At 50.3% G+C, this 20,331-nt stretch overlaps 2 protein-coding genes across 6 annotated transcripts; both read right to left on the bottom strand.

Moving 5' to 3' along the window:
* Window positions 1–65: 65 nt before the first annotated feature.
* DTX3 (deltex E3 ubiquitin ligase 3) lies at window positions 66–5,258 on the bottom strand. Of its 5 annotated transcripts, none has more exons than XM_047787058.1 (6): window positions 5,022–5,249; window positions 3,615–3,675; window positions 3,346–3,424; window positions 2,250–2,979; window positions 1,115–1,332; window positions 66–780 (listed from the first exon to the last, which is right to left on the bottom strand). In XM_047787058.1, the coding sequence occupies exons 3-6, from the start codon at window positions 3,372–3,374 to the stop codon at window positions 705–707; spliced, it is 1,053 nt and encodes a 350-aa protein (XP_047643014.1). In that variant the 5' UTR covers window positions 3,375–3,424; window positions 3,615–3,675; window positions 5,022–5,249; the 3' UTR covers window positions 66–704. The 5 variants fall into 5 exon arrangements, with proteins under 5 accessions (XP_047643014.1, XP_047643015.1, XP_047643012.1 ...); XM_047787059.1 differs by having other exon boundaries at window positions 2,250–2,998; window positions 5,022–5,247; XM_047787056.1 differs by having other exon boundaries at window positions 66–1,332; window positions 5,018–5,258.
* Window positions 5,259–6,453: 1,195 nt separating this feature from the next.
* On the bottom strand, window positions 6,454–18,911 carry PIP4K2C (phosphatidylinositol-5-phosphate 4-kinase type 2 gamma). Its single transcript, XM_047787042.1, has 11 exons — window positions 18,641–18,911; window positions 15,823–15,920; window positions 14,779–14,875; window positions 14,069–14,212; window positions 10,663–10,809; window positions 10,429–10,467; window positions 9,453–9,566; window positions 8,824–9,091; window positions 8,522–8,625; window positions 8,246–8,345; window positions 6,454–7,945 (listed from the first exon to the last, which is right to left on the bottom strand). The coding sequence occupies exons 1-10, from the start codon at window positions 18,812–18,814 to the stop codon at window positions 8,265–8,267; spliced, it is 1,266 nt and encodes a 421-aa protein (XP_047642998.1). The 5' UTR covers window positions 18,815–18,911; the 3' UTR covers window positions 6,454–7,945; window positions 8,246–8,264.
* Between the last annotated feature and the right edge of the window lie 1,420 nt (window positions 18,912–20,331).

Below are 20,331 nucleotides of genomic sequence, written 5' to 3'. Positions count from 1 at the left end.
TCAGCAGGGTCCGGCTCCCCTCCCCATTCCTGACCCGCCCCACAGAGCAGAACGGGTGTGGCATAGAGAGTTGCATATTTTACTTTATTTTTATTAAATTAAAAGCTACAGTCTGGCGGCGATTCCAGAACAGGGTAAGGAGGCTCCTTATAGGGGGCAGAGAAAAGCGGGAGAGAAAGACCAACAGAGACAGAGACACAGGAGAGAAAGGACAAGGTTAAGGTAGAAGGGGAACTGTTTCTGAAGAACACACAGGGCCGGCTCCTTGGGGGCTCACAGCAGCCCGGTTCCCCTCCCCTGCAGAGAAGTTCAGCAGTGGAGCAGTATGTGGGAGTTGGGGCGGGGGTTCAAGAGACCCTTCCCTCCCCACCCAGGTCCTCTCTCAGCTTAGTCACTGGAGCACAGCACGTACCAGAAAAAGCCAAGGGCAGTGGAGGGGGCAGGGAGACTGGGAGTATGTACACCGGGAGGAGGGGAGCAGAGCCTAGGATGTCAGCCTCTGCCAGAAAGGAGTGGCTCACACTGCACTGAAGTACTCGGCCTGTGGGGGGCTGGGGAAGGGATGGCCCCTCCCTCTCAGACCGCCTTCCCCAGCAGGACCTTCCCCTACTAGCTTGGTGAGGGGGGCAGAGGGAGAGAGAACAGAGGCTTCCGTTGGGTCCTACTGGAGGAGAACAGCAGGGGCCTCACAAGGGGGATGTCCTTCAGTCATCGGTGATGCCCTTGGCTCTCAGCTCCTCTTGCACCCGGGTCAGGTAAGTGGGGTCCGGGTACCCAAACCTGGGAGCAAAGAGAAATGAGGGTCAGGGTTAGCTGTTCAGGCTTTTCATAGCCCCAAGCTCACCTTCCTCCTGGTGCCCCATCCTAGCCCCTGCCCACCTCCCATAAGGTTACCCAAACCCAAGATAACTGAGCCTAATTCTGCTTATTTTTGTAGGCTAAGCGGGCACATCAGGATCAGGCTGAAGAGAGGAGAAACTGGGATGGAGGAGATGGTTGAATAGTTTGGGTGTGGTCCTCTCCAGTTTAGGAGGTTCCCAAAGAGAGGGGCTTCCCCAGGTTGGAAATGGAGAAAAGGGGAGGAGCCAAGAGAAGGGAAGAAGGAGTGTCGCACAGCTGGGGTCCCCCTGTGCAGCTGGTCTTGTGGTGGATGTCGTTCCAGGTGATGACATTCGGTCTCCCTGTGGTCATGGACGTGCCGATAGTGAAGGTGAGACGCTGGTCAAATGCCTTGCGGAACAGGGTCAGCACCTTGTTGCCCTCAGGGCAGTCCGGGAGGTAGGCCACCCGTGTGGTGCCAGGATACCGAACTCCTGGGTTTGGGTGTTCAGCCTGGGGTTGGGAGACAGAGTGTGCAGTGAGCAGCTGGGCATCTTAAGGCCCATGATGTCGGTGGAGGGTCATCCTGGCGAACCTTCTGGTTGGGCGTCCCCAGCTAATGCTTGATGGGGCAGCAACAAGCTGCAGCTTTCCAGGGAAGGAGCAACGCTAGGTACTGGAGCCTCTTTTCCAGACAAAATCTCATCATTATGAGGTTTTTCCCTGCTGTCCCAATCCCTCAAGTCTCGATTCAGCAACGAACAGACTCTCAAAAGTGATGGAAGGTAGCTGGGCTTTACTCTCCAGATAACTCAGCAAAAATGTGCAGACTGAGAATAATTTATCTTTCAGCCTTCCCTCCTCCACCTGAAAACACTCCCAATGCATCTTCCACTGCCTAACCTGTTCTACTTTTCTATTATTCTCCTTCAGAGCTTCCTCATCCCTCTGCAAACCAGAACAGGACATTACTCTTTGTCAAGCAGAAAGACACCTGTAGGCTCTTGACCACTCCTGTTTTAACCTTCCACTGATCAAAGTTTTCCTTCTCATAAATCTGGAATGGATAACCCTCCAGCACTGCTAGGGGGAGTCAGACCCTTCCCGCTGTGCCTGTCTGCACCTGAGCCACCATCTCCACAGGCTTCACCTCTGCCGAGAACTGCCAACGTCCAAGTTCATCAAGGACACAGAATTTGATTCCTTTCTCTCATACCTGACTTTCACAGGTGCCTTGGGGTCATGGGGATGGAAAAAGCTAGGCCTCAAGGGGGCACCTCCAGCTCTGGAAACTGAGTGGGCAGGCACAGTGGGAGAGAGCCAGACTGTATCACATCTAACAAACACAGTCACCCTTATCTAGTTTTCCTCAGGAAGAAAACAAGCGTGGGGGAAAACCAAAGGGTAAGGGCAGGCCACAGTCTTCTTACCCCCTGGACACCGGGCGGGAAGACGTACTGGATGACGATGGTGCCGTACTTCTCATAGCTGGGTAGCAGGAGTGTGGCGTCCTTAGAGACCAGCATCCGCCCATTCTGGGGCTGGTTGCCCACCAGCTGCCCATAGAAGCGGCCACACATGGGGCAGGCCTTTTTCACCTGCAGGGCCCGGGTGATGCAGCCCTCGCAGAATGAGTGCCGGCACTTCTCCAATGTCTTGGCATTCTGGATCTCCCCCAGACAGATGGGGCAGGTGCTCTCCTGCTCTTCCGGCTCCTCCCGAAGGCGAGGAGGAAGAGGAGGGGGCAGGGGAGGAGGAGGCGGGGGGAGCCCCCGGGCCCCCGGGGGCAGGAGTGGGGCTGCCCGGAGAGGGGGTGGGCCTGGGCGGTGCAGCTCAGGGTGCTCCCCTCCACCCCCCAAAGCCAGGCAGCCCATAAGCTCCCCCTGCCTCTGAGCTTTCTTCAGCTCTTTCTCTGCCTCCTTCAGCAGCCCCTTGAGAGCCTTGCGGGCCAGGTAGAGCCCATTGGGAGGGGCTGGGGGAGGGCCCTGAGGGGAAAGCTGGAGCACATAGATGTCAGAGGTCTCGCCGTCTATGAGAATGGACACACGGTGCTCCTCCCGAAGCCGGGCCAGCCGGGCTGGGGTCTCCTTGCTCAGGAAGTCCCACACAGGCTTGGAGACAGTCACTTTGTTCTTGCAGGTGCCTCCACAGGCTGCCATTCTGGACAGGACGAACGACACTGCCCCCAGGGTGAAAGGGACTCAGGGTGGGGGGTTCCCATTTGATAAATATCGGGGCCTATTTCCTACTCCTACTTCACATTCCTTTCCACCCCTCCGCTGTCTGAGTCCAACTCCCCTCCTCCCCCAAGTTCATTTTCTATTTCCTCTTATCTTTTAAACTCCAGCACCCACTGAAGAGCAAGAAAGCATCTATAATTTTACTATTATCATCTATGCCAAGCATCAGTCTTGGTTCTCCTCCCCTCCTCCCCAGATCTCAGAAACAACCCGCCCCTCCCGCCTCCAGGTGAAAACTGGGTTCCGTAAAAGGAAGGGAGACTTTTTGACCCTCCTTTTTGCTCACTTTGATCCTGAAGAGCTTAGAATTGGCATGCAGGCTCGCTCTCTCTCTGTCCCTGCTCCCTACTTGTAGGTTGTGTGACCTGGTAGGTGGAAAGGGAAAGGAGGGAAAGTGAGACACCCCGGCCTCCATTCCCACGTGCCCCAACCCAGCAGCCCACGTAACAGAGACAGGACCTAGGTGTACGTTACTGGGAACAGGATTTCTTGGAACACGGCATGGAGGAAACCAATTTAAAGGTGAAAGCTGAGGTTCTCATGGAAGTCAGATACCTGGAAAGCCCATGGACGATGATAGCAGCAGAAATCCGTTTCCACAGTCAGCTGATCGGGACTGGGAGGGGGTGGGGTGAGGTAAAGGGTTAGGATGACAAATGTTAGCTTTTCCCCAGTCTGCCCAGAAACAAAACCAAAACTCTTCTTTCATTTCCTCTCCTCTGCCCCTGCAGAATTCTATCCCCAGCCTCTCCCCAAGTCGCTAAAGAAGGAACTTCCACGTGCTAACTTTCCTCTTTTCTTCCCCAGCTGTGGTCTCTTAAGAAAGCCTAGGGGCACAGATAAGAGAAGTCAGGAAGGGAAAAGTCCACACACAGGCCTTTTTTTGCCATCTCCCTCAGACCCCATTTACAAGGGTATTTCCGTTTCTCCCCAGCTCCACGCCCTGCTCCACATGCCCAAATAATTCAGTCCCTATTGCCAGGGAGCCTTCCTTGAGAGCCTACCCCATCCCTTCTGCTGAAGTCTGTTTGGAATTTGAACACAGTGGCAGCAGGCCCTGCAATTACAAAGTTCTCACTGTCGCCTTTTAAACCCAGCACCCGAAGTCCAAACCTGCGGCAACCTAGGCTGCATTCAGGAAGGGGTGGGGCTCATGCAGGGCACGGGCTGGAGGAGCCTGATGTTTCCCCTGAGTCTGGCCGCGTTCAGCTACAGAGCTGTCCCTACAACACCTCCAGATGCAGCCCAAGTAGAAAGAAGAGCTGTTAGTGTGACCTCAATTCTCTGACTGATCCAAAGGGGAGCAGCTCTCTGTTTGTGCCTTTATCATAGTCCCCTGAAGGCCAGATGCACCTCAAGATTCAGAAAGTGCAGCTGGAACCCCAGAGCCTCGGTTCATACTGTCTCTCCAGGTGGAACACCCCCTCCCCATCAGAGGGAAGCCGGGACTTAGGTGTCCTTTGCTAGGAGTCCTGCTGGCACAGAAGAGGGAGGCGGGGCCACAGTTTATGCTGGGTCTCTGATTCCTCTGGGGCAACCCAGGCCGGACACGGGGCCAGTCCCTCCCCTGAGACAGAGAGCAGCGACAGGGGCAGCCAGGAAGGGCCAGGGTCCCTTGGGGGCATCAACTGAGGCATCTCCACCCCTCCCCCCACAACCTCTGCAAGACCCAACCCGGAACCAGCTCCCCCAATCCCCCTCTCGTAAGAGCCCCCGAAGCCCCACCACTGGGGGTGGGTGCATGTCTGCCCGACCGTGGGCCCCTGAACCCCCAAATGGAGGCCAAGGCTGGAGGATGACAGAAAGAGGATCGGCCGGGCCTAGAGGGAGGGGGCCCCCCGGCGCCGCGCGCGGGGGAAGGAGGCGGAGGAGGGGGCGCAGGGGGATCGGGAGGGCGCGCAGGGGGTGCGAGTAGGGTCCGGGGGGCGCGCGGTGGGTGTGGGGGCCGCCGGGCTCACCTACCTCTCGTCAGCGCCGCCATTGCCGGTCACATGACTGAGGCTGTTGCTGGGATGACGGTCTGGGCCTTAGCAACAAGGGGGGGGAGACCCTGAGAAGGTGGGGGGGGGAGTTTGCAGGGGTGCAGACTGAGGAAAGGGAAGGAGAGAGGATGGCACCCCCTTCCCCTTCACAGGTGACAATCACGTTTCCTTTGACCCCATCTATCCACAAGCCGCTGCCCTTCCGCGCCAAAACAAAAATGGAGGCGCCGTACAAGTCTTTGGAGGGAGAGGGTGGTGTCGCGGAACCGAGGGTAGGAGGTTAAATCCCTTAGAGACGCCACCCTTCTCGCTCCCCGCTCCCGGGAGGGGCCCGCTCCCTATTCTTTCCCAGCCAGCTGCGTGGCAGCTCCTGGGAGCTGGTGGGGGGTGGGTGGTTGAGGAGCGTCTCTTCAGGTAGATGGGGAAGGGGAGCAATTTTTCTGTGATCTTTTCTTCTAGGGGGCTTTGAGGAATATGGAAGAGAGGAGTCATAATAAAAAGTACTGGTTCTAAAAAATAAACCCGTGACTAAATCGTTTCAATCCCCTCCCTCATCTCTCACCTTTTTCTAGATTGTTACCTTCTGTCACTCCGCAAAACTTGCCCCCAGGTGGGTATCTGTGAGTGCCTCTGATTTTTCTCTTTCCGCTATCAGGCATACTGAAACGCGTGCAGAATGAGAAGTGAATGTTTTTTACAGAATACCTTAGAGTGATGGTGGTGTCAAGTCTACAGGTGAAATAGAGTTAAAAGCTCTCAAGGAAAAAAAAAAAAAAAACCTCCTCTCTTCTGCTTCCCACATCAGAGCAATCTCCGCCCCCAGTCCAACTCAATTCCCTGGGGCCACATCAAGCCAGGTTTTTCCACCAGCCAAAGACCTCCTGGGCCAAGCAGTACTGGATGGATCTCCCAGACTGTCAATGACCTCTTCATCCACCCTCTTTTCTTTACTCCCCCTCCAGGCTGGAAGGTTGGTCGCTTTCTTCTTTACTTTCCCAGGACCCTACTGTACTCTTCCTGCCCTCCAGATGGAGAACATCTTTCCCAGGAAGCCTAGGGGAACACCAAATTCCTTCTCTTTAGCTCATGTGTGTGTCAGTGGTGCTGATAGGCTCACTCACCTTTAGAGAGATGGGAGTGTGATCTCACCCTTGGGAGGGAGGGTCACATCATCTCAGCTGTCCTGGGGCCACCTATAGCTAAACTCCTACAAAACTGGGGAATGTTTTCCAGTCCCACGCACATCCCTTTCCACCTTTCAAGTTCACAGCCACCTATCTTGAAACCTACATTCTTAGGGGCCCAATGCCTTGGAGACCAGTATTCTTCATCTGGTCCCTGTACCCTAAGTACAGGCTTCCAAAAAAGGGAAAGGGTCGGGGGGGGGGGGGAGAGACATTTCTGTGAAGGAATTTGGATTCAATAATTTATTTTCTATATAGTGACAGCAATGGGAGTAAATACATAAGATCTTTTTTTTATTAATTAATAAAACAAAAAGAGATGAAAAACAGAAGCAACAAATGAAAAAGACCATAATGCTTATGACACATCAGCCACATGGTCAGGAAAGCCATTTCTAAAGAACAACAGTTGCTGGTGACATGGAGTTTTATTGCATTCAACAGGGGAACGGTAGATGGTTGAAATGAAAAAGATCCATCAGGCTCCTGACAGGAAGATATTATAGGGGCTCCAATCCTTAACTGGGGACTCCTCTTGTACTTCCTTTGGAGAAGATGGAGGGGCAGGAGGAATTCTCCTTTATGACCTCATGACTTCTTGTGAGACAGATCAGTCCAGCCAGATAGAACAAAGAGTCTTTGCATCCCCAAGGCCACTTGCTGGTGCCCATCTTTATGTTTCAGAGAAATGCAGACGCCTCAGGGCGAATGAAGGATGCAAAAAGAATGGCCGCCTTAGCCCCAAAGGAACTGGGGGGAAGGGAGGACAATCTCTCAACTCATCAGGGTCTGCTACATTCTGAGAATATCACACATCAACTCAGCTATCTTTGGAGGGGGCTGGGTGATTGAGTTATGGCTCTGACTCCTCTCTGGGGGTGGAGTGAAGATGACAAAGAAGGCCATCTGTCCCCTGGGAGACACAGTAGCAGTATAAGACAGGACAGGAAAAAACAGAATAACAAATCCAACTGGGAAAAGGACTTGAGAAAGGGTGAGGGAAGTATCCTAGGGGCACACTTCCAGGGAATAGAGGAGGTTTCCACACGTGAGACATCCATTCTCTTGAAATGACCAGGGTTGACCCAGGTAAAGATACTACCTTCTGCTGGGACTAAAACCTCAGGAATGGCTAGGCATGAAAAAAGGAAATTTAGCAATGGGGAATGTACCTTACACCCCTGGCCCATCCTCCCAGCCTCTAGAATTGGCCATACCCTCAATGAAGGGTTCCAGCCCCAGGAGGGGCGTGAGGTCCTGAAGAAGAGCAGCAACAGTTAAACACTTTTACCCAGGATTCAACACTGTGGCCATCTTTGGGGGGGGGGGCGGGTGAGGTGAGGGAAGAGACTGGAGAGCGGTCAACCCTTGACGGAGTCCTTCTCCAACTCCCTGCATAATCACAAGAGTCCTCATCGGTCCCACCTCCATGAGGTACCAGCCTGCTGACCATTTTCCACCCCACCTGTGTAAGACTGGCCATATCCCATCACATGTGTGCATGCCTGCACCCATATCTGTAGTATCTTGAGATGCTTCCATCCCAGGGTCTACTGGGGAACAAACATGCTACAATGAGTTCTATAAAGTTATCAGCAAAATTCAGACACTCTGAGTTCATCCCACAGAGCAAAGTGCATCCAGGGGAGTCGCTTGAGCCAGGTCCATCTGTCCAGTCGGGTCCTGAAGATGGCAAACAACCCCCTTCCCCCAGCTCCTCCTATGTTGTGGAAACAACAGGACATTTTACAAAGATCAAGGCACTTGGGAGAGAGTCGAAAGTAACATGCTAATGAAGCAAGCAGGCGTGTTGGAGGGAGAGGGAGAGGGAGAGAAGAGAGAGGACAATGTAACTCTGAGGGCCAGGAAGAGCCTACTCAACAAGATGGAATTATTTGGGTGGAAGGAGCCTGTAGCCTGAAGTTAGCCAAGGAGGAAGAGAAGAAGTGGGGGCCAGAGTATGCACAATTGCCCCAAGCCTCTCAGAACCCCACCACCTGGAACACAGAGCAGCAGTCACCATGGAGTCAGGCAGTCTCTTAGGCAAAGATGTTGGTAATAAAATCCAGGAATCGCTTAGCATACTGCTCAGGATGGACAGTAGAGATCTCTGCCCCTGCCTGTGAGAGGAGGTAGGGAATGTGGTCTCAGTGCCCCCTTCCCCATTCCCCGCCCTCCACACCACTCCAGACCATTTCCACCCCCAACCCTTCATCCTTCTGCCACCCCACCGCTCTGGCACAAGAGACTCTTGAATAGTCAAGAAAGGAAAGAAAAGGCTGTAGGGAATCCTCACCCCATGCTTAACGGTTTTGGCTGCGTGAGCTGCCTTCTTCTTGGCATCATACTGCGTCAGGATGTCGATGAGGCCCATGAAGTACACCTCCTTCTGGGGGGCTCCTGGGGGAAGAGACCGGCAATGAAGAGCAAGTATAGTCCCAGTTCCCTGCCCCCTGCCCACCCCCCCCCCACCCCCACAACCAGTCAGGTCTGTTTTGAAAAGCCAACCAAGCTAACCAGCCTCTTCACCCACCAGCCTGATCTCTGGCCCCAGGGACTACCCTCCCCCAGCCTTAAAATTTCCAGCATCTCTCTCACCCTCAGCACTCCGGATGGCATAGACATCAATGAAGGATTCAAACTCTCCAGGGCCCAGAGGCCGGTGTGAATGGATGTAGCCGCCGATACCCTCAGGGGAAGTGCCATAGGAGCCCACCAGAGCAGGAGGGCCGGTCAGGGCACAGTCCCCATCCCCCTCGGACTCCTCCTCCCGCACAGGCCCCTCCTCCTCCGGTTCGGAGCCCCGGACGATGTCGTGGATGCCCAGCAGAAGGCTGTAGTCCATGATCTTCAGCTGCACTAGGAACTGAGACCCCACTGACAAATCAGATGCCCCAGATCTCCCTCTCCTCCCAGGTACCACCCTTATATCTCCCCTCCTGAATTTCCAGGGCCCTCCAGGGGAAAGGAAGTATAAAAACTGAGGGTGGGGTGTATACCACTGCCATTTATTACCTAAAAGTCCCAGGTTCTAAGACCACCCTTTGAGCTCATGCCAGCTGCCCCCTCCGTAGGGCTCTCATGATGCACACCCAACTCCCCTACACACAGAGAACCCAAGGGGAAGGGGAGAAATTCGCTCGTCCTGCAGACAGGAGAGACAACTGCCCTGCAGGGAGCAAAAAGGGAAACAAAGACACCATTTCCCAGAGCACCCCAACCATCACCTCCACATCTCTCTTTAGCTTCTCTAGAAAGATCTTCTTCTCCTCTTCACCAATGTAAACCTTCTGGTTCTTGTTGAGAAAGTCCATATCCTTAAGGGTGGGCAATTCTTTAACCTGAGAACAGGTAAAGGGACACCTTGGGAAGAGGGCCCTTCCCCAAGAGTCTCAGGGAACCCTGCTCTAGGTAGGGTTCTGTCTCTAACTCAGGGGCCCCCAGGGAAGAGGGATCTTACAGCCCATCTGAACTGGCCCAGACTGGGATGCTGCCTAGTCTTCTAACCTGCAGTGGCTTCCTCAGACTGAGTCACTGCAGCGGTATCTCAAATCACATCCCATTGCTTGATGCCTATGGTTTTCAGTCCAGACCCGCCATGCTGACTTTTCTTTCTTTTTCTTAAGCAAAAATACCTGCCTGAATATGAGCACTCAGAATGGGAGGTGGCTGGAAAGTATTTCACTCTTGAAATCTGGCATTTTCAGAGTTCCCGTCGTGGCTCAGCAATTAATGAAGCCGACTAGTATCCATGAGGACACAGGTTTGATCCCTGGCCTCGCCCAGTGGGTTAAGAATCTGGTGTTGCCATGAGCTATGGTGTAGGTCGCAGACGTGGCTCATATCTGGCATTGCTGTGGCTGTGACGCAGGCCGGCAGCTGTAGCTCTGATTTGACCCCTAGCCTGGGAACCTCCATATGCTGCAGCTGTGGCCCTAAAAAGACCAAAAGAAAGAAAAAAGAAATCTGGCATTTTCACCCATCCCCAACCCTTCCACATGGAATAACCCATGTCATTGACAAAGCAGCTCTTCCCACTGCCTCTCCCCAACAATCCCTGGATCAGTAAAAGTCTACATCTCTCTTCTTTTTGGTGGTTTAAGGCAAGAATAAATAGCTGGTGATCCCTACCTCTTTATCCCAAGAAGATCCCTTTCACCTGCCCTCCCCCATCCCTCACACTATCACCTAAAATTATATCACCTTCTCCTTATCGCTGGCTTCCCGGGACACTAAGGAGCCCTGTGGAGAGACCCAAAAGACCAAGTCAGCAGAAGAGGCCAATAGAACAGTCAGGATCCAGCTCCTAAGACAAGGCCTCAAACCCACAGTCTTCTTGCTTTTAAAAGAAATCAGCCAGTGCTCCCCACCCCCGGCCCATCCCCACTCTCAGGCCATCAGGAGCCTCCACTTCAGCCCTCACCATGTTCTCTTTACCTTGAGGTCATACTTCCGGTGCACGGGAAGCCGGTGGCTGAACATGTTACGCATCACAAGCATGTAGCTGTCTTCGCTGTCCACACTCACGCGGTACATCCCCAGGAACTGGGGCAGCAGCGTGTTGCCATGGCACTTGACAATGTACTGGGGTGAGAGAGAGGAAGGGAGGAGGAGAGGCTGACTGGCAGATACACAAACACCCCAGGGGTGGGAATTCAAATGCTACCATTCCAGAGAGAGGGGGGGAAAAAGTAGAGTGGCTACAGATGGTCTAAGGCAGTGGGGGTTTTCTCAGGATGCCCCAGGTTATCCACACAGTTTCTGAATCCACATCTCTTCTGATTTATTCCTTTTGTATAACAGCTGTTAATTTTTTTTGGCTTCTTCTTCTTTTTTTTTTTTTTTTTTTTTTGGCAGTGCCTGAGGCATGCGGAAGTTCTCAGGCCAGGGGCTGAACCCAAGCTACAGCAGGGACAACATGGAATCCTTAACTGCTGGGCCACCAGGAACTCTGAAATTCTCTGAATTTTAAAATTTAAATTTCAGTGTCTCATTTCATCTTATTCTTTGAGATGAGAAAGGTGGGTGTTAGTATCCTTGTTTTAGATCCTCTTTATAGGTATGTGGTCACAGAACCAGGAATTAGAAATTACATCTGTTTATCAACAGAATGATTTTATCTAGACCAATGTTTCTTGATGGACTAGATACCCATAGTAAAACTGGTTTGCATGATGACATAATTTGGAATTTAGATCCTTTTTCTTTCTTTCTTTCTTTCTTTTTTTTTTTTTAGGGCCAAATGTGTGGCATATGGAAGTTCCAAGGCTAGGGGTTGAATTGGAGCTGCAGCTGCCAGCCTACACCACAGTCACAGCAACTTGGAGTCCAAGCCGCATCTGCGACCTATACCGCAGCTCATGGCAAACGTGGATCCTTAACCCACTGAGCGAGGCCAGGGATCGAACTGGCATCCTCATGGTTACTAGTCGAGTTCATCACTACTGAACCACAATGGGAACTCCCTATAATTTGGATTCTTAAAAAAAAAAAAAAAAAAAATCAGTACTACCATCTCTCTCAGTATTGCTGCCTACTTCTCTTCATAACCAACCTTCTCAGAAAATCAGTCAGCAATCAATCCACTTTCTCTCATTCACACCTCAGACCAGTGAAATCAGATTTTTACCCTCATTCCTCCTCTGAAATTTCTCTCTCCTCACTGCCTCAAATCCCTCAGTTGCCAAATCTCAAGTGTATCTAATCACTGTCATAGTTCAACTTGTTGGCACTTGATACTACTAACTGGTTGCTCCTTAAAACTCTCTTTCACCCTGAGCTCCCATCTCCCAACATACCACTCTCCTAATTTGCCTCCTCTCTCAGATCCTGTATGCAATGAGATAGGACATAAACCTTTAAACCTGTCCATCGACTCAGTCTCCTTTATGGGCTCTTTTCTCTACTTGCTCCTTAAGGTTCTGTCCTCAACCTTTTCATTTCAGTTGACACATCCCTCTAATAATCTTATCGGTATTCATGGTGATAATTACCACCTATTCACCTAAAACTCTGAAATCCATATTTCTAATCTAATCCCCTTTCCTGATCTCCATACCCCAACCACTGACTGGATGATCTGCAGAAACCTCAAACTCAACCGGCCCAAATTTGAACTGTCTTCCTTCAAAAATCTCTTTTTCTGCTTCCCAGCTGTTAGTGAATGGGCACCTAATTATCCCTAGCCAGGAATTTGGAGTGCCTTTTCCTGAATTCCCACAATTCTCGCAAATGTCTTTCTTTCCATCTCCACTGCTGTCACTCCTCCAGGCTCTTGTCATTTCTCACCTGGACTATTATATTTATCTTCTAACTGATATCTCCACTCCCGTAGGTGCCCCCTGCAGTCTATTCTCTAAAATGCTGTCTAAAATGTTATTTGTAAATTACATATGTATACACACACCTACATATATATGTATCACTCCCCTGCAAACCATCTTTAGGATAAAGCCCAAACTCTTTGTATGGCTTATAAAACCCTTCACAGTCTGGCTTCTGCCTACCTATTTTCTGACAATACCTTACCCCAGCCATGTTGAATATCTTGCAGCTCTGCAACACCAGCTCTCTCATGGCTCTGTGCATTTACAGGTGCTGTTTTCCTTTGTCTAAAATGCTCTCTTCCACCCTGTCTAATGGCTGGTCCTTACTAGTCATGCAAGAATCAACTCCTAGGATACTCCCTCTAAAAAAACTCTCTTTGAGGAGTTCCCTGGTGACTCAGCAGATTAAGGGTCCAGCATTGTCACTGCTGTGGCTTGGGTTGCTGCTGTGGCATGGGTTCGATCCCTGGCCCTGGAACTTCTACATACCTCCCGTGTGGCCAAAAACTAACACCACCACCACCAACAACAACTCTCTTTGAGCCTCCCAGGTGCACCTCTTGCCCCAGATGATTTGGGATGCTCCTCCTCTGCCACCCCAGAGAATCCACAGAAAGCTCTACTCCTTGCACGTGTCTTGCTGTGTGCTAGTGCTAGCTTACTGGTCTCTGCCGTTAGACCAAGGGATCCTCAAAGGCCATGGGCATTTCATTCACCTCTTTCTCTACTGTCTAACATAGGACCTACTAATAACAGACATTCAATATTTGCTAAATAACCAAAAACTCTTTTAGAGTCTTTCACTTATCTCTTGCTCATTGATTTTGGTGAGATTTTTCTTCAGCAGGAAGATATTCATGCATGTTCTTATTCCCAAAATATTCTAGAAACTTCATATTTCAAATTCATCTGATCAGATAGAACAGTTCCCTAATTCCACTTAAGACTGGAAATGATCTTGGCTTTTCCTCTCCAATTTATCCCAATTATGCACTTATCCTGGTTTTCTCCCCAAACTGCACTTATTCCTGAGAGTGCATATGATGTTAACACTTCGTCTAATTCTGACTTGGTCTATAGTTTATACTTTGCTATACACATGGCTTTTGTGTATCTATCAATCCACAGCAGTTTTGGTAAGCACCAAAAGAGAAGTAACCCATATCAGTTCTTCTATTTAGTCAAGCACAAAAAGGTACATGCAGGTTCCCTCTTTTTTTTTTTCTTTTTGGCCACAGCTGGGGCATGTAGAAGTCACCAGACCAGGGCTCGAATCTGTGCCACAGCAGCAACCTGAGACACTGCAGTGACATTGCTGGATCCTTAACCCACTTCTCCCCCAGGGAACTCCAGAGGATCTTTTTGAAATGGCTTGTTTTCAAAAACATGATGTCAAGTGCTTCTTGGGGAACAAAATGGGTGGTAGTGAGGAAGGGGGATAGGAAGTCTCCCCATGTGCTTTGACAGCTGAGCTATGCGCAGGGAGAGGCGGGAAAGAAGTTAGAGAGAGGCCTGACCTGGTGGTAGTTGGAGAGGTTGCTATGCATGTCAGCAATGTCTTCACTGGATACTTCTTTGATGACCAAAGTCCGATCATAGGAGATAAGGAAGCGACCATCACTGCCTTCACTTTCATTCGGGGGACTTCGGGTAAGGGACACCTGGGGGTACAGAACAGGCTAGAGGCTCTTTTCTTCTCCCTTTGTATGGACATGCAAGTCTAGGATAGTGGTCAACTGAGCATATCTGAAAGTGGATAAAACCCTGGCATAAGAGAACGAGGAGGTGTCCGTATATGGACTGAATTAAATTTGAAGCAAAAAAAAAAAAAAAATTTTTTTTTGGGGGGGGGGTTCCCACCTGCAGCATACGGAAGTTCCTGGGCCAGGGGTCAAAACCTCTGCCACAGCTGTGGCCACACCAGATCCTTAGCCCACTGTGCTGGGCCGGGAATCAAACCCATGTCACCACAGAGACAACGCTGGATCCTCAACCCGCTTCACCACAGTGGGAACTCCGAAAACAAAAATTTTTTTTTTTTAATGTACCTACATTTTTCCCCCAAGGACAGGGTTTATAGCTTTCATCACATTTTTGAAGATGCCTGTGACCACAAAAAAGGTAAAGAATCACTTGCCAAGCCCTCGTTTCTCCACACATGGCTGTTTCAAGGATTCTGCAGTTATGAGGGAGAAAGGACTACCCTCGCCCAGTAGTGGACTCTCACCAAGTAATCCTGGTCATCAATACCAAATCGATCACGGAGGTTTCTGAAGACCTGTGGACAATACTCCTTGAACTTGAAATGACTGGGCAGATTTTCCCTGCAATAAGGGTTTTCAAGATAAGAAAACAAAGTAACAATATTACCTTACATATATAAACAGCTTGACAGTTTATAAAGCACCTTCACACATATTACCTTATTTGAGTTTCATAAAACCCTTGTAAGGTCCTTTAAAGATATATTACTCCCATTTTATAGAAGAGAAGACTGGCTCAGGGTGGCTGAGTGACCTGCTTAAGCCGCATGACTTAAGTGGAACCAGGATCTACTGCCTATCCAAACAGCAGCATTTCCCAAAACCCAAGCAAGTCAGAGACATCCTGTGGGGAGCAGCCCACAGAGCCACAAATCCATACCAGCAACAGCTTCCACTGTGGTTTTTTGTTTGTTTTTTTAGGGCCAGCATATGGAAGTTCCCAGGCTAGGGGTCAAATTGGGGCTGCGGCTGCCGGCCTACACCACAGCCACAGCAACAAAGGATCTGAGCCACATCTATGACCTACACTGCACCCTGTGGCAATGCGAGATCCTTAACCCACTGAGCAAGGCCAGGGATCAAACCTACATCCTCATGGATACTAGTCAGATTCTTAACCCACTGAGCCACAAGGGGAACTCCAAGCTTCCACTGTATTGAACGGCATCTTCTGATAAGGAGGGCTTAGAGGACTTAGGTATTTCTTTCAGGGAGTCCTTCTCAGAAGTTAATGGCAATGGCATCTCAAAGTATTTACTCTATAGAATTGCCAGGCTAGAGGAGAGATAAACTAGGAAGTATAGGTAGGGCAAAAGGAACTCTGGAAATTATTTTAGTGGTTTCTTTGCAAAATACTGAATTTCTGCATTGGGAAGAAGGTTAGACAATACAGCTTGCAAGTTGCCTTCTTTATCTAAAAACTTCAACTCTTTCAATCTTAACTGTTACAATTATTTCTTCTTTCTTCTAGGAAGGTTGACATGAAAAGGGCAGGGATTCCCACATACCTGTGGAAAAGGTGATTGTTGACCTTGATCTTAGAGCTGGCCTTAAAGTCATCTGGCAGCAGCATCACCGGGGGAGGCACCTGACTGAGCTCATTGATCTGAGAAGCGAAAACAAGAACAAGAAGGCAGTGAGAGGGGTCTGGAGAGCTACTTATACACTGCATCTGAGCAAGAGTCAGAAAAGGACAACTCAAACCTCATTCCTTTAAAAACGCTGGTTATGCGTATGTTTGACGGAGGTGAGAGTTTGTGTTTGATCTCTTCTGCAGTTCAACGAGGCCTGCAGTTAGCAACCCTCGCACACAGTCCCTCACACTCCTGCCCCCATGAAACTTCATGCTCACAACAATCCTTTTATATTAGTCAAACTCTGTAAGCTCAGCACTATTTTTAAAGCTGTGAGAAATTCTAGAGAAAAAAATACCCTCAGCAGACTCAAGACATTCAAGGCAAACAGTTCCATGCTCCACTGGAAACAAAACAAAAGGCGTTTTCAAAGTACAAAGAGAGCTGATGGGACGCTGAGGGGTCAACAGCGGCAAGAATGAGAGGTCCATATCCTGAAGGAGGCATCTCTTACAAACAGGAGCAGTCCTTCCAGAGCACTCTGACCCAGTTTTCTGCAGTGGGTCCTCGCCTGCCTAAGTGTAAGTTTAAAAAAAAGAAAAGAAAAAAAGCAGCTAATTTCAGAGGGAATGCAGGCCGGTGGAGGATATGAGCTCATTACGTGTCTGTTCACTAAAGTCAAGACAACCCACAGCCCAAAGGATGCGAACATCACATGCTCTCCTCAGCCCCCAGAATCAGCAGTCTGCTAATTCAGGGTGGAAAGGGAGTTCCTGCACTGAGAAATCCAGAGATGTGCTTTCTCCCCAGTGTTGCCGCAGCATCTTTCTTGCACCCTTAACAGTCCACTTATCACATGACGCTAACCACTAGTTTACATAAGTTCCCCACCTGAGCTGTGAGCCCTTCCAAGGCAAGGACCATTTCTGGTGGTCTGCATCTCTCAGGTGCCTAGCTAGCACCATGTTTGGCACAGAGCAGTCCTGAAGTGTTTAGTAACTGAATAAATTGATTCCTTGCCTGTCCTTACTTGATCATTTTTTGTTTTTGTTTTTTTTTTGGGGGGGCTGCTTTTGTTGTTGTTGTTACTTATTTTTATCTCTAGTTGATCATTCGACAGAGGTTATGAAGTGTGGTCTAGCCTCAATCCCATACACTGCAGTGAAATCCAGCTCCTCTCATTTTCAGCAGAAAAGGAGGACAGAACATTTTCCTCCAGGAAAAAAAAAGAAAAGAAAAGAAAATGCCACTAGAGATTCCCAGCATGAAATTCAGCTACAGTTCTTCATGCCCCCTCCTCGCCACCTGCTGTTAAGCAGGCTGAATCATCACTAAGACATATGTTCAAGGAATTTCGCCATTCCAGACAGTTGAAGTAAATGTGTGCTGGCTGGAGGGTGGGGTGTTGGGGCTAAAGTATATATACCTAGGGAAGATGAGGCAGGTCTTATCCATAATTCCCCAATTCTTGCCAAAGGAAAGAAAATCCTCCTCTTAAGCTTCCTAAAGGGATGGATGGATGAGACACCTGAAAGGTATGGAAGAGAGGCAGCCCTGCTTCCATCAGCCTTGCCCTTACCAAGAATCTTAGGCTGAATCTTCCCTGATAAGACATTACCACCTGGGGAGCTGGGAGCAGTCCACAGAGCCACAAATCCAAAAGGGAGCTGGCAGACCCCAAATGGCTTTCTAAACCACAAATTAAGAATGGGACAAAAACTGTATTCTTCCTCATCCTCTTCCACCTCCATGACTATGACATTTCAATGAAGTTGAATTTTTAAAATATCGCCTGTCACATTCAAAGTCACCGCATCTCTTGAACTCTAGATCTGGGGGAAGGGGGGGCAATAGCTGTGCTTGCCTCACCTGAGGTATAGTCAGGAAAGAAGATGCACTGGCCTCTTGGGCCTCCTCCTGATTCCCAGGCCATACCATCTACAGCAGTTTCCTGCTTCTAAAGTTTTACCACCATAGTATCCCCAGGACCAGAGCTCCTGAGCCATCTCTTTGGTCAAAGATGACCCCCACTTACACCAAATACCATTACTCCAGCCCGCAATGGATTGCCTTTAAGACCAAAGCCTTAAAAGCAAATATATATTAAGTCCCCAGTCAATGCCACCCCTGGGTTCAGGGCAGTAGCTTCTCTGAAATGCCTGTACTTCTGTAAGGGAAGGTATGGGACATGCAGGATTAGAACGTCCAGGAAGCCTGGGGCTTCCCCTCAAAGCCAAAGTTCCAAAGTCCAGGACAGCGACCCAGAAAGCAAGGTGCAAAGGAGAGTGACGACCAGCTCCCTCATGACCAGCTCCCCTCCCCGCTCCCCTTCTATATTCACACCCTCACCGGCGTCCTCACCACCACCAACCCAGAAGAGCTACTCCTCCTAAAGTCCTTCCGGACGCAGCCGGGTCCAGGCCGGTCGCCCTGACCTGGAGCTGAGGCTGTAACTGGCAGGAAAAAGGCAGGGAGCTGGATTTCAGGTGGGGAAGATAGAACCTCAACGGAGGAGTAAAGGGCGCTGGGAGAGACAAAAGTCTACGTTCAGGAAAAGAAAAAAAAAAAAGTCTAGAGCGAAATGGGACGCTGGGAGAACACCTCAGGGTAGGTGGGCAAGGACCAGGACAGCCCGAGGAAAACGTGCAGCGCGAGGGGCTCCGGAGGCGGGAGCCAGGAAACAGGTACGCCCGGAGGAGCAGGAGCTAAGGGGTTCGGACTGGGCAGCCGTGGGGCCAGGGACGAGTCTCACCGAGTGGGCTACACCCCACAGGAACACGCCCACCAGCGGGTCGGCCGCCCGGAACACCTTCACCTTCTGCTGCACGAAATGTTTCTTCTTGGTTTTGGAGGCGAAGCCAAAGCCCGTGCCGGGGGCCGCTGTCGCCGCCGGTATAGTGGCCGGCGGGACTGAAGAGGACGCCATAGTCTCCGGCGCACTCTACCGAGTGAAAGCCGGAGCCGGTCGCGATGGAAGCGCCCGACCCCGGAAGCGGCGCTCACCTGCGCCTCTGTCATGTGACCGGAGGCTGGCCCGCAGGCGCGCGAGCCGGGCGGGGCGGGCCGACTCCGCCCTCCTGGCGCCCGCCCGCCTGCGCAGAAGGTGGGCTCACCTGGCGCCGGGGAAGGCGCGCGGAAACCTGGTACCCTGATCGCTGTTAGCAGTGCGGAGGCCCAGGCCGGTCACCCAGGCGATGGGGATGCCGTCTGGGCCAGCCTGATTAACCGCCCAGTCGAGGGCTTTTTTGCTGCAAAGTCGCCGCCTTCCGGTTTTGCCCAGTTTCTGGGAATAACCTACCGCCTGAGGCTAACCCGAAAGGATTGCTTTACGAAGAGAATCCCCTAAGTGGTTTTTGTGCTTTTAGAAGGACCACTCAAGCATCGCTCTGGAGGGTGACCAGAGTATTGCAACAGTGTAGGCACCAGATGAGGAACTAAAACAGTGGCTATTGGGATGCAAACTATTGCCTTTGCAATGGATAAGCAATGAGATCTTGCTATATAGCACTGGGAACTATATCTAGTCATTTATGATGGAGCATGATGGAGGAAAATGTGAGAAAATGAATGTATATATGTATGTGTGACTGGGTCACTTTGCTGTACATTAGAAAATTGACACAACACTGTGATCCAACTATAATGGAAAAAATAAAAATCCTAAATAAATAAAACAAACAGTGGCTATTGGGTTGGGAAAAAGGGGATGACATATAAAGGTATGTAGTTTGATGTCAATTTGGAAAATTCCTAGTGGATTGGGATTTGCAGGAAAGGGAGATGTTGAGAAGAAATCTGACTTTTGGCAAAGGCGAAGAATGATGGCAGTGAAGAAAAAGAGCAGTTTTAGTGAAAACATTAGTTCAATTTGGAATGTGTTTGAGGTGCCTGAGGGAAGCTGGACATATGGGCCTAGTGTTCAGCAGAATGGTCTAGGCTGGAGATACAGATTTAATTATTGTCCACGAATCTGTGTGGATGACAACTCCCAAGGGAGAGCAAGGAGAAACCAAGAGCTGAACCCTGGTATAAACCAGGGAGAAGACTGCAAAGGGGTGGCCAGAGAAGTAAAAGGGCCAGGAGAGCAGGGTCACAAAAGCCAAAGGAGTTGAGTTTCAAGAGAGGAAGGAATGGAGAGCAGTGTCAGATGTCATGGAGAGGTGAGGCAAGACGAGGATGGAGAACTGCCCAGTGTCTTTGGCAACTAGTGACCTTTGGAACACATTTTCAGTAGAGCCAGAGCCAGATCAAGGTGGGCTGAGGGATGAATGGGAGGTGAAGAAGTGGGGAGGAGGCGCTTGGGACTTTTTTAGGAAGTTGGGTTGTGAGAAAACAAGGTGGGTAGTGGCTTATAGAGAAACATGCTGTAAAACACACTTTTAAGGGAGACCTTACCAAGGGGTAGGGAGAAATCGTTGATACAGAAGTTAACAAAGAAGATGC

This window comes from Phacochoerus africanus, chromosome 7, assembly GCF_016906955.1.
Source record: "Phacochoerus africanus isolate WHEZ1 chromosome 7, ROS_Pafr_v1, whole genome shotgun sequence".
Lineage (NCBI taxonomy): Eukaryota > Metazoa > Chordata > Mammalia > Artiodactyla > Suidae > Phacochoerus > Phacochoerus africanus.
This window is presented reverse-complemented; position numbering and strand designations above follow the sequence as displayed.